We start from the raw sequence: 12,920 nt of genomic DNA, 5'->3' as shown, positions 1-12,920 counted from the left end.
TGGAAAAAGGCTGCAATGAAACAAAGAGTGAAAAATTTAAAGGGGTCTGAATACTTTCCGTACCCACTGTATATTTCAATCTGCTCGGTCCTCTCTTGTCCACCGCAGTGTTTTATGCAAACACAGCTCTACTCTGAAATAGTGAATTTTTACAAACAAGCTAAAACAAAAGCTGTTGTTTTGTAGTCTAACTGTAATAGTTTGCTGGGAATCTTTAAACTGACAAATTCTTATAAACCTAACTGTTGGCTAACTGACCATCTTTTCCGCTGGAGTGGTAAATATATGGATGCATTAAAAACGCAAACAGATGCATTTGGCTACTTAATGTGTATGTGAATGACACAATGTTATGTTGCCTTCTTCATTCTTGATCATGATGGTGGTTGTATTATTTTGCAACAGCATTGTTTCATTGCAAATGAGGCATACAAGACAAATGCATAGCCTGCTTAACAGTATTTCATCATTAAAGCTGGGCTTTTTTCCACTTTTCACTTCAGCCTCTTTGACAGTGACATTTTTACCTGACAAAAGCAGTTTCTTTCTGCAAGCATTTTCCATGTTTCAGTACACATACTTTAACCATCACTCCTGAGTGAACTGCCTCCAAGTCTGAGTTATTTTTCTAGTTAAAGAGCCAGCATCATAATGGGTTTTCCATGTTTGCTCACACTAATACATGTTAAAAAAAAAAGAAGAAGCAGCAATTCAGTAAGAAAGTTAAAACAATTTGAACAAGATATGCATATTAGGGATACATTTATTTTATTTTCTTAATTTGAAATTACGGCTCCCGGAGTGCAGCTTGTCTAATGCGGAGTGTTCTGCAAAAAAGTCTGGCCCTTGGAAAAATGTAGTTGATGACCCCTGCACTACAGTGTCGAATGATCAGCATCTAGGCTTCCTACCAGGCGCAAAACAACATGTTTTGTGGCATTGCTAATTTTTGTCTAGCACTAGCAACCTATAGGACAACATATGTAGGACACTGGCTAAATTAATACATCTAATACGCTCATACTGGCTACTTAGGTGTGTAGAAGCAAGCTGCTAGTGGGATGTAAGGGCATTAGCTGGGCGCTGCATTCACATGCTCTGACTGACAATATGCTGAAACATGCGCGGGACACTTTATTGAAGTTGCACAGCAGTGGAATGTGTCAAATAAAGTCCCCGCAGTTAGCCCAGATAGTACGAATAGATACAAAATCTGATCGCTGCTGCGAGCATTCTGCCTTCTGATCATGTCCCATGCTTTGCGCACGGTCTTCAGCGTTCTGTCACAGTTCTGGTACAGCGCATTGGACAGTGTCCCTCAGTGTCTCTGCTTAACAGCGCGTTTGACAGTGTCCTGCAAAGTGCAGAAAAGTTGTGGGGCTCTAAACCCAGTCCAGCAAGGCTGCAGAGTTAGAGCAACAACAGAACAACGTAAACATAAGGAGTCGCTTATGCAACACGTTCCAACCAGATGGAATTCAACTCTGGACATGATAAATACATTGTTTATATTCAACGTGGACATAAGGAGTCGCTTATGCAACACGTTCCAACCAGATGGAATTCAACTCTGGACATGATAAATACATTGTTTAAATTGAGATGTACACTAAATATTTTATTTAACTGCTACTTTATAAAAAAAAATGCTGGTAAGTTTTTGCAGAACAAATGTTACGGCACTTTTGTTCATATGGCGGAACATTTAAAAAAAATTCCACTATAGACACTACTTTTGAATTCATTATTTAATTTAGCAATTAAACATTTTAATCACTGCCCAGCTCTAGTTGTAATTACATGTATGTTTCAAATACATGGGGCAGACGTGGCCGTCAAAGAGGCCGAGGGGGTCAGGCGCCGTTGGGTCCTTGTAAATTTTGTGGTCAATTTCTTTTATTAAAAACAACATAGTTTTGTATTTATGACCCATTGATCTATTTTCACTACATGGGAGAGATACCCTGCCCCATTTTATAGTTTAAAAAATATATAAAGAAGTAACTTTTACTAAAATTACATTTTAAATTAACTACTTATTACTTTTACGTAGGTAATTTTTTCGTACGTTTTTTTTTTCTTATACGTAAGTAATATTTGTTCAAAGTATTGGTACTTTTACTTTAGTACAATATTTTAGTACTTTTTCCACCTCTGGTTATCACTAGAGCAAGACGCACACCATACCGTGGCTCCAGGAGGCAGTTGAGGAACTTGAAAAGTAGCTGGTCATCCTAGAAAGAGAGAAAGCGAGATACAGCAAGCGAGCGAGCGAGCGAGAGAGCGCGCGAGAAAGAGAGAGAGAGAGAGAGAAAAGAGATTTATTCAGTGGAAAACATTAACCAATGTCACCCACTCCCCTAAGGTATGCACTGAACTTTTAATCAAACAGTGGAACTTATAACTCATGGCCCGTCATCTATTTTTTCAATAGATTTACAGGGCAACATTACAACATATACTATGCTGTATTGATTACTTCTCACACCCTAATACCTTCCTACCAAAAGTAAGCAGTGTGTGTTTTGCAGGGGAAAATTTGACAGAAATTTGCTACCTAGCAGCACGCCCTGCGGTTCCTCCACCTTACTACCCGCCACTAGTATACTACATTGCAGGGAGAAAAGCAGATAGCAGCTCTGTGGACAGACCTGAGTTAGCAGCAGTACCAACTCAAATTCAGCCAGCGCAAACCCTATAGCCATCAACAGGCTGGTGGCCAGTGGCTGTGCGGGAGTCTAACTTAACAGGTCTGCTGATACAACAGGAGTCGGGGGCAGTCCAGGATTAGATAAACTTACTAAAGGTCCGGTCAGCTACCTGCATAAATATAATTTTATTCTGTGGGAAACACTGGTAACCTGGGTCTAATAAGTGATGATAGAATTTTGTTTAACTCAACTGAACAATATGGACTCTTTAACGATGGGGCTAGATCATATAGCATTTAATTTGACATTAAAACAGGCATTGACCATTTTGACATTGAACACTAAACCTTTATGAATTGATTAACTGAAGAATTTACTGGTGGAAATTGGTAATGCAATAAAAGAGAATTTCTTTTTAGAACATCTTGATTTTCAAGAGATATTAGTAAGGTTGAAACCCACAGCAAGTTTTTTTTTCAGCTGGATAATGAGTAACAGTCTCTTGTGCGTTAATTGGAACCCCCACCAATCACGCACTAAACATCACTCGTAGTCTGACCATTCACTGGTCCCCTCTAATTGTTTAACAGTGAAGCATTACAGAAAATGACACCAGTCACAACACAGGGACACACATAAAATTAGATTGCCCTAGTATAAGCTGGGAGGGCTTCAAACCCACCTACCTCATGTAACTGCAATTATAACTATGCAAACACATTGCATTTCTCAAAAGTTCATCACAATAAAAAGCCTTCTGCCAGTTAACCAGTGGAAAGTAATGTGAAACACTTTATGTAAGAGTACAAAATGAACGGGTCTAGCTAAAAACATACTTGAAGATGAGAACAAGGACAGTCACAATCTTCAGGGGGAAGTTTCTTGAGGAGGAAATGATTAGACAGAATATTTGGCAACATTACACCTGCAGCTGCAGCACAGCAGGGGTTTAGAGGTAGGGTTGATCACACCACCATTACCTAAACACCAGCTGATTTGATGCTCTTTTGAATAAGCAAGACAGTCTGTCCTGAGTGTTACTGTATAGTTTGTAAAAATGCCAATAATTTTCATATGGATTACATAGCTTGTGCTTTTTGTATTATGTTAAAATGCATTGCAGTACTGGTAACTTTATCTCAGTAGAAAACAGTTTGGATGGTTAAGAAAAACAAAAACAAACAGTTAGCTTTCCAAACAGGTCAGCAGGAACACATGGATGAAAGCTGCTCAATATAAAATTGTGGAATTCAATGTGCTCATTTTGTTTACACAATGCAGGTAGCAAGAAGAATACAGAACACAAGAAAAGGATTAGATACAAACTTCTCAGGTTTTCATGTCTTTAAAGATTGATGCTCTTCATCAAGCAGCATTCAGCTAATTACATTTTACACTGAAAAGCTTTCTTTCCTTTAAAGTCACGGTTTAAAGAACTGTGTGACATCATCATGACTAGTTCTAGTAAAAGTAAAAAATGATCTTCAACAGTTTTGGTTTAGAAATTAGTTTATGTATTTCTGTAATATCTTGAAGCTGATAGTCCATGCAGGTAGACTTTCAACACGAATACTACCAGATAAAGAAGTTATAATAATATCTTATTTATTTCAACCTTACCTGAAGCTCAGAGATGATTTGCTGCACCTCTTTAGCATAGTGAAACACGACTAGGTCAGCTGACTTGCTGGGATCAAGCATCACAAGCTCCTGTGAAGGTATGTAAAGGCAATTACTTATATGCATATTGTTAGCTAGAGAGGTCTTCCAAATATTTATTGATGCAAATATAAAAAATAGATAATTGCACAGAATTTCACAAAACAAATCAAAGCAGACATAGCCAGATCCCAATTGTGAGGCTGTGTTGTGTGCTAGCTACTCCATCTAGTCTGGCAACCCTCATGTCTCCCTCATGACTGCTGGGAGTAAAGTTTCTGCTCTTTGAAAGATTCCGGTATACCGGTAGGGAGTCCGGTATTGCATTCGCTTTACTGCACTGTTGCAAAAAAAAGGGAGCTGAGCAGTTTCTACCCTCAACTATGGTCACAAAAGGTGGGTCATGACTAAAAGAACTAGATTATGGTTACAGACGGCCAAAATGGAATTTCTCAAGAGTGGTTGGGGTCTCCCTTAGAGATAGGGCGAGAAGATCAGTCAATGCTGAGGAAGTCAGAGTAGAGAGTAGAACCGCTGCTCCTTAGCGTCTAGAGGCTAGAGGCTCCCCAAGCGCATACCTAGGGAGGGTCACGGAGGGTCCCAAGCACGTCCAGCTGGGAGGAGGCCTCAATATATGTCCACACTGGCCTCGGAACACCACAGGATCCCCCAGTCAGAGCTGGTTAATGTGGTTTGGGAAAGGAAAGTTTGGGGTCTTCTGCTGGGACTGCTGCCCCTGCGACCCAACCCCGGATAAGCAGATAAAGACGGATGGATGGATGGATAAAAAAAAAGAAGTATGGCTTATTAACCCCTAGTAGTTTGTAGGTTAAGGAATCTAATCTGGATCCCTTCTGGATCATGAACATGCTTGACTACATATCTCATCTAGCCTGGAGTACCTTGGGATCCCTGAGGAAGCGCTGGAAGACACGGACCCCCTTTCTACCTTGCTTAGCCGGATACCACCGTGACCTGTCTAGAATTTAAGGGATAATCATATTTATGTTCTGACCTGTATGTGTTGCAGTCCTTTGTCCTTGACTACCTTTTTTTCCTCCGGGCTGTAGCCAGGCATGGACATCAGATTGTGGATGTAGCTGAAGATTTCCCCCTGACACATACACGCATTTTAACACGCTTTATATGAATCCACAAATTAAATTACAACAGTAAACAGGACTTAAACAATAACAAAGGTCTTCTACATTCTTCGACAATTAAAATATAAAGAAAACACAGCCAGACTATGTGTCACCTGAGATGGAATACAATGTCACCAGCTGTCTAGCCCTTTATATGATAAGCTTGCCAATCATAATCAACAAACAAAAATAAAGTAAGTGCACACATATCAACCAAACAAATGTATAGTTTGATGAATCTGAAATGTATGTTACCTTTCTGAGGGGGTCCCTCAGGTAGCAGTCAATGATCCTGTCATACAGATGTTTCTTCTCATAAAGAAATTCACAGATTTGGTAGCTGGAGGACCAGACAGGGAGACACGAAGATATTTCATTGAGGCCACATAACGTTAAAATAACAGTAAGACAAAAATAGCAACTTACATAAATTATAATAGTGACTTAAATCTATTGTTTGCTCTGAGGTTTTTCCACAGATTTTTACGAACACTTTGAAAAAGACGATCTCACAAAATATCCGCATTGGGACATCAAATCTGCACTAATCTATATTTAAATTAACCATTGCTAAATGACCATGCGTAATGTGGAGGTGTCTACTATAGGGACAATCCCACAGAAAATGATTACTAACTTAGCACTTCCCAAATTTACAGTTTGGCCCAGTTTCAGCATTCTCATAAATTCAACTCTATTTGCAACTTCAGCGAGACAGCTCCGACCTACTGTACGCTGCCTGTCCAGCCTCCCACAGGCGACACGCGCAGTTAGAGATCAGCTGGTGATGAAAGTGGAACATGTAGAGACTAATGAGCCACATATTTCTCTCAGGAGTTCTTTTTGCTTCAGTGAAGCACCGTCAGGGGAATATGTGAACTACATTTGGCAAAACCTGGACCAAGGGAGCTCATAACCCAAAAAAGTTCCAAAATATAGAACTTTAAAAAAAAAAAATGCAAGGAAAATACAAAAAAGGTACAAGATGCTAAAATTACTTGACACGATTTTTGGTCAGCTACTCACAATTTAGCTTTTTCTGCCAAAGCCAACAGCCTTTCTTCATTAAACTGGACCACACCGCCAACCTGCAGCAGCTCCAGCAGAACCTACACACAAGTCCCAATAAACACCAGTCACATGACATGATGGATCATCTAGCAAATTCCATACTTATGTCAGCACGTTTATATATACATACATAGTTCACTAAAATTTTCGATTTAAACCAGGACAGCAATTCAGCAATAAGAGGCACTAGATGGCAGAAGGGTACTTTGTATTAACAGTTTGAGTTTCTCAAAATTATCAAAGTGCAATTTAATGCACTATTATTTTAAACAAGGTGCACATGAATGCAACATGAAGTATATATATTGTGTGTATAAATATGAGAGAGAGAGAGAGAGAGAGAGAGAGTGTGTGTGTAAGGAACTGCTATGTGTTTTCTTCACCAACCTGCTGCCTCTCAGTATGTCGGGAGTCATCGTCTGGGCAACAAAGGAACTCCAAAACCTGGAAAGACTGGTATTTTATTTTTATTTTACTGTGTGCGGGACATATTTGGGCAAAGCTCCACGTAAGTGTTAAACCACCAGCCAATAATAGCGCGCAGGGTGTGCATTCTCAACCGCCTCTTTCCTCATCAGCGCCTCATACTGACATATGAAGCTCTGTATTCACTCATAAACATGTATAAACAATGTGGCACCTTCCCACGAAGGCGTGGCCGTGTTTCTCAGTGCTTTCGCACATAACCGCTGCAAAACAATTTCAGAAGAGAGTGTGTGTGTGTGTGTGTGTGTGTGTGTGTGTGTGTGTGTGTGTGTGTGTGTGTGTGTGTGTGCGTGCGCGCAGATCCATCCCTCCAAACCATCTGGAGCGTCTCATGTGCAGCTCTTGTCTTGATATTGAATTCAGTTGCTGTATTCATTTCTGGATTATCACTGTTAGTGGGGATCTGATCAGCTATGATTGTCACAGGCCCACATCTTCAATAGTTGTGTGGACAGTGGAGTGGAGAGAAACAGGAAGATAACAAAACAGCAGCAGTCTCCAGCAGGATTTTAACTGGTGATGGTTACAGGGTATGTATCTTGAACCACTAAGTCACTAGGACAACACTGTTTTTTGAAAACAATGGACACTAAACATTGACAGAGGTATTTTGATTATCATCGACTTCAATGGAATACTCTGCTAATTACAAGTAAAACTTATACTTGAACCTTGTTTGTTTCTAGACTACCCAAGTTGAGAACAAAAAGTTGCTATCAGTTGAATTAATCCTTTAGGAGTTTAAGGAGTTAATGGATTTGGATTTGTTTTAGATTATATACTATAAATACCTACTTTCATCAATTACAACCACAATGCATGTACTGATTTGTAATCTTAAAATTATAAGGGAAGGCAATCACAAGGAAGTCATTGATACCTAAAATAAGCCAGCCCCATCGTATAAGGTGCATTTTAAAAAACCCTCTTGTAGATGGAGTTGTAAACGTAAGAGTAGTAGTCCTCACCTTAGACTGGAGTTACCCTGCTACTAGCTACGCACTTGGCTGGCAACAGATTTCACCCAGAACCTATCATGTCAAGCACCCAAGCTTTGGTAAATAGCTAAAAACTTTATAATTTTAGAGGTCTGTGTGTGCCTTCACCAACTACTGCTATGAGAGATGCTCAGAACAGGTCTGAACATTGGGGTATCCAGGGGATCTTATTGGTTACCTGATCAAAGAGCTTCCTGTTCACAAAAAGTGTGTTGTCTGGCTTTGCCAACTGGCGGGCCAAAAAGGTGAAGAGCCCGCCCACCTGGGATGGAGTAAAGTCTGGGTTGTCCACCATCACCTAGGTAACCAGAAATACATAATTACTGGGCAAAGAAAAAGTATAAAATAATAATATATATAATAATAAAATATAACTTTTGTAGTATTTCATGATATTAATAGAACCATCAGTCATTTCAAGTGAACACATTTATTTCCAAGTGTGTTTGTTGGGTATTAAAAATAGAGGGATAATGTGTAGTAAAGATAAACAAAACTTCTAATACTCTAGCTACAATGGATGATCATGTCACTGTATTTTGTGTTTAGCGCCAGTTGCTGGTCTGATTTGCCATGACAGAAAGCAACAAACCAAAAGAAGGTTTAAGCTCTGAATGGTTCTGCAAGATCACTTTGTCTGTTTGGGAAAAGGACAAGACTATTGAGGCCCTCTTCATGCTCCATGCTGTCTTATCCATCAACAACCACGTGAAACAAATTTAACAGGACATGGAATGGTTTTTGTGATTTTACCTGAAGTAGGATGTCCACTATCCTCTGCTGGTACTCAAGAGCCTGCTTATCATTCTTAAAGTCTTCAAATGTCTAAAAATAAAGTCAGAACCAAATCTTAAATTACCTTCCAAATGTAACAGTTCAATTTCTCAAAGAAGGAAAGTGAAAACAACCTAAAATTGGGGGAGTGTAATCGATCGCAAAAATACTTAACACCTGTAGTGTTGTATGGTTGACAAAAAAAATGTTTAAAGGCCAATTCTTTTGGGTGAAGGAACTGAACTGAATCGCTTCCTGAAACGACAAGTCAATTTCACTGTTAGTTAAGGTCTCAGTCAGTTGCGAGTGAATCAAGTTATTTGTTTGCAAACAGTATCTTTATCCAACTAAATTGAAACTGAATTGAAGTTTCAGCAGTCTTTTAGTTCAGTAAGTGGGACTACGTGAAGTCGAAACAAATTGTTTAAATGTGCAGATTCTAGTGATTCATAGTCTTGCATTGCCAAACCTAACTCCACAGCGCTGCGGTTTTTGGCATTTCTTTAAACCAATCACAATTTATCTTGGTGTCACTAAGTGCTGGACGGAGCAACAGTGGCTCAGCAAAATGGCATCGGAAAGGAACTCGTTTTGGTGGAACATGTGCACGAACATGTGCAAAGTTGATTCAACAGATGGTCTACCTAGGTGTCTGGATTCACCCTGCAGAGATCTGAGGAGCGGTTGATCATAGTCCACATTAATCAATACATGTGAGTTTAGAATGCAGAAACAAAGAAAGCAAAAGGTGAGGGACATCCGGACGAAAATCAGGGACATCCGGCAGAACTCCGGCAACACTGTAACTATCCCATGTAAATGAAAACGTTGTCAATATATCCTAAGTGATTCACAACAGTGAAAATAACTTCTTTGACTAGCAACCTGGACTGAGTGCAGTTAACTTTTAATTTGAACAAGGCCATGGTAGTAGATTCAAGCGTTTGGAGCTCAGGACACCCGATCACAGAGCTTCTAACACTCAAAGCTGATTGACTGAAAACTAAAGAATGAATGAATGAATAACTCTCCCTATTTCTCTGGATTATGTGACTAATCAAAAATAAGTATCCATACCGTAAACATAACATCCATAATGTAAGATATTGAAGAGACATCGAGTCTTTCAACATACTAATCACACATTTATTTAGCATGACAAGAGTTGAAATTATATGAAAAAATCTCACCATGGCAAGGACATTAAGGAACTCCCGGGTATCAAAGTGGAGGAGTGTACGAATATATGGGAAAACATCCTCCTCCTCTAACGAATCGGCTGAATGAAGACGGATAAGGAACTCAAACACCTGGCAAAAATCACATAGACACACACATAAGCCCATTGGTATATTATAAAGGCTTGCATGTTATGACTAGAGCCACATTTCTTCAGATGACACAAACGCTGGAACAATCCTTTGAAAAAAATACAACCAGTAAAATGGGAACTCTTAAGTGTCCTAATATATTTTGCAGACCCTTGCAAGAAGTACAGGGGTGAATGCATGTACAAACAGCCTCTGGCCTAATGTCTGCCAATGAAATAGTACCTACATACATACCTGGTTCTTGACTTGAACCACAAGGTCTTCAGGGATGTTTCCTAGTGGATATGCCCTTCCTGCAAGACAGCAGCTACATGCGCACGCACGCACGCACACACACACACACACACACACACACACACACACACACACACACACACACACACACACACACACACACACACACACACACACACACACACACACACACACACACACACACACACACACACACACACACACACACACACACACACACACACACACACGTGGGAACCACTTAATATAAATATACTAAAAATGCATGATTCTGCTGCACTAAAAGGAAATCATGGACAAGTTTGTGAAAGAAATGCCAGGTAAACGTAAAACTGACGATAATTCCAAATATACTAAAACAAAGGCAAGAAAATATGTACAAAATGTGATCTAAGGAGCCTGATTTGACTGCTAATTGGTGTATTGTTGACTCTCCCTTTGTGGAGAAAAAGCCGATTGTGCTCGTCTCGCTTTCTCTCAATTCAAAAAGGAGGTCTTGCAGAATGTCTAATGATCATACGAGCTATATAAAGCCTTGTCCACTTCCAATCTTTTAAGGTCAAATGTTATGCTCTGATCATCCGTCACACCTTTTGCTCTCCATACAAGCAGTGGAACCGTGTTTATTAAACAGCAGACATGTTTGAACGAACATTCATAAACAAACACTATCAGGAAAGCTATAAAAGGAAAGGCATTTGACATATGTGTTTGGGATATCCACAAATCTGCTGTTTAAGTAAATTTCTTAACTATAAACTTTTCAACAATGCGGAGGGAGATATGAAGTTGTATATAACATAATATAACAGAGGTGCTGGCTGACTAGAACATTTCAAACTTGGCTACAATGTATGCCACAGACTAATAAACTGAGGTTTGAACTAACTGATCTGTGTGAACTTACCTTATGTACACCAGAAGTTTGTTTCCCATCACCACTTCCTCATCTGCCCCGGGAGGAAAAGAGCATAGTTAAAGACAGAAAATGTGCCTTTAAAAAAAAAAAAAACTATTGAGATACTTAAAATGGTTGGTGCTATGAACTTTAGGGTATGTGGTTTCCAACCTTACCTGTCAGACCCCTCCCAGCTCTAAGTGGTGGGCCAATCACTGCAAAGAGTTTCTTAAATAAAAACACAAAGTAGACAAATAGAAGTAGATTATCAATTCTTGCTCAGGATGTGAATTACAGTTCCTGTTAAAAATGATTTATTAGTTGACAAAAATGTATACATTAAGAAAATGCCTAAAAATAGATTTTTCCATACAAATTAATGAACACAATATGTGAATAGTCACCCAGGTCTGGGCCCTTAATATTTTTTCTTTGTACATTATAAGAGTTGTGTTTTACCAACATGTGTTTGCAAAGCATACAATCCTATAATTGACATCTATACTGCACAAGTCGTGTGAGAGAACAGTTCATTTTGATTTAGTTTTGCAATCCATCAAGACTTTTTGATTATCTGATCACTTCAGAAGCATGCAACAAAAACACATTTTAAGACAACACACAGTAAGTAAGCAATATAAACAGTTTATATACAACTTTGAGTGGAGAAGTATTAAAGCATTATCTCTGCAAGAAAAGCACATTTTAAGATTTATTTTTGAAAACTCAGAGCCCCAATCTTTGGTAGCCGAGAACAGCCATGGATTTTTTTTATTTTCTACATTGTTATCTCGTGATAACAACTTATTAATTTTTTATCTCGTTATAACAAAGTTTGTTTTCTCAAAGATCGTTTTATGGACATAACGAATTAATTAATAATGTGTTTGTCTTGAATTCAAACTAATGCGCTTTCATGAGGGGCTTCTGTACAAGCACTATTAAATGAATTAATAACCATTTAATTACGTTTCTTATCACATTACTAAGTTAACGTTAGCCTATATTTATGCTACCTTAGCTGAAGCAGCTGGAGATATATTAAGTTTTAAGTTGTTATCACGTTATCAGTGCATAAAAAAAATATCCATGGCCGTTCTCGGTTTCCATACCAAACAGCTTATTCTGTGGTCACTGCTGATGCTTTTAAAAAGCATCAAAAGCAAGATTGACTTGTTTAAGCTTGTTTTTTTTCTCATGTTGATCTTTTTCCTATTTATTTCCATTGGTGTTTTATGTCTTGTTTTCTTGCTCAATTTACTGTTATGGGTCTTATTTTAACAGCATTATGTAAAGTACTGTCTGACTTTGTAAAGGTGCAATATAAAATGAAAGTATTATTATTATTATTATTATTATCATCATCTCAGCGAGGGGAGGCCTTACTGTAGTTCAAATGGTTTGTACTTTGTTTACATACTGCCATTTAAGTCCATCTGAAACCAAACTAATTCTATTGATTAGTTACACATAATTAAGTGAAAGATTTGCATTAATTCTGACATGATGAAACTATCTTTTGGTGAAGTACTTACCTCCATCGGTGTAATGTAGTCATTCATACTGCTGTTGAAAACATAGATCATTGCATCGTAGAGTTGGTTCTCCCAACACACTTGAACCACCTTGAAACACACACACACACACACACA

General features: G+C 38.7%; 1 protein-coding gene across 1 annotated transcript in view; it reads right to left on the bottom strand.

Moving 5' to 3' along the window:
• Positions 1-12,920, bottom strand: part of vps8 (VPS8 subunit of CORVET complex) — a gene marked incomplete at its 5' end in the record, with an annotated part of 73,772 nt that overhangs the window by 20,237 nt on the left and 40,615 nt on the right. The window contains 13 exons of the mRNA XM_034898536.1: positions 2,166-2,234; positions 4,272-4,361; positions 5,326-5,424; positions 5,711-5,795; positions 6,482-6,564; positions 6,914-6,970; positions 8,189-8,308; positions 8,764-8,835; positions 9,975-10,094; positions 10,350-10,422; positions 11,278-11,320; positions 11,445-11,496; positions 12,804-12,893. Of these exons, the coding sequence (XP_034754427.1) occupies positions 2,166-2,234; positions 4,272-4,361; positions 5,326-5,424; positions 5,711-5,795; positions 6,482-6,564; positions 6,914-6,970; positions 8,189-8,308; positions 8,764-8,835; positions 9,975-10,094; positions 10,350-10,422; positions 11,278-11,320; positions 11,445-11,496; positions 12,804-12,893 (1,053 nt within the window). The remainder of the gene's footprint in view (positions 1-2,165; positions 2,235-4,271; positions 4,362-5,325; positions 5,425-5,710; positions 5,796-6,481; positions 6,565-6,913; positions 6,971-8,188; positions 8,309-8,763; positions 8,836-9,974; positions 10,095-10,349; positions 10,423-11,277; positions 11,321-11,444; positions 11,497-12,803; positions 12,894-12,920) is intronic.

Source organism: Etheostoma cragini, chromosome 17, assembly GCF_013103735.1.
Source record: "Etheostoma cragini isolate CJK2018 chromosome 17, CSU_Ecrag_1.0, whole genome shotgun sequence".
In the NCBI taxonomy this organism is placed as follows: domain Eukaryota; kingdom Metazoa; phylum Chordata; class Actinopteri; order Perciformes; family Percidae; genus Etheostoma; species Etheostoma cragini.
Note: the sequence above shows the minus strand (reverse complement) of the source record. Positions and strands in the feature narration are given on the sequence as shown.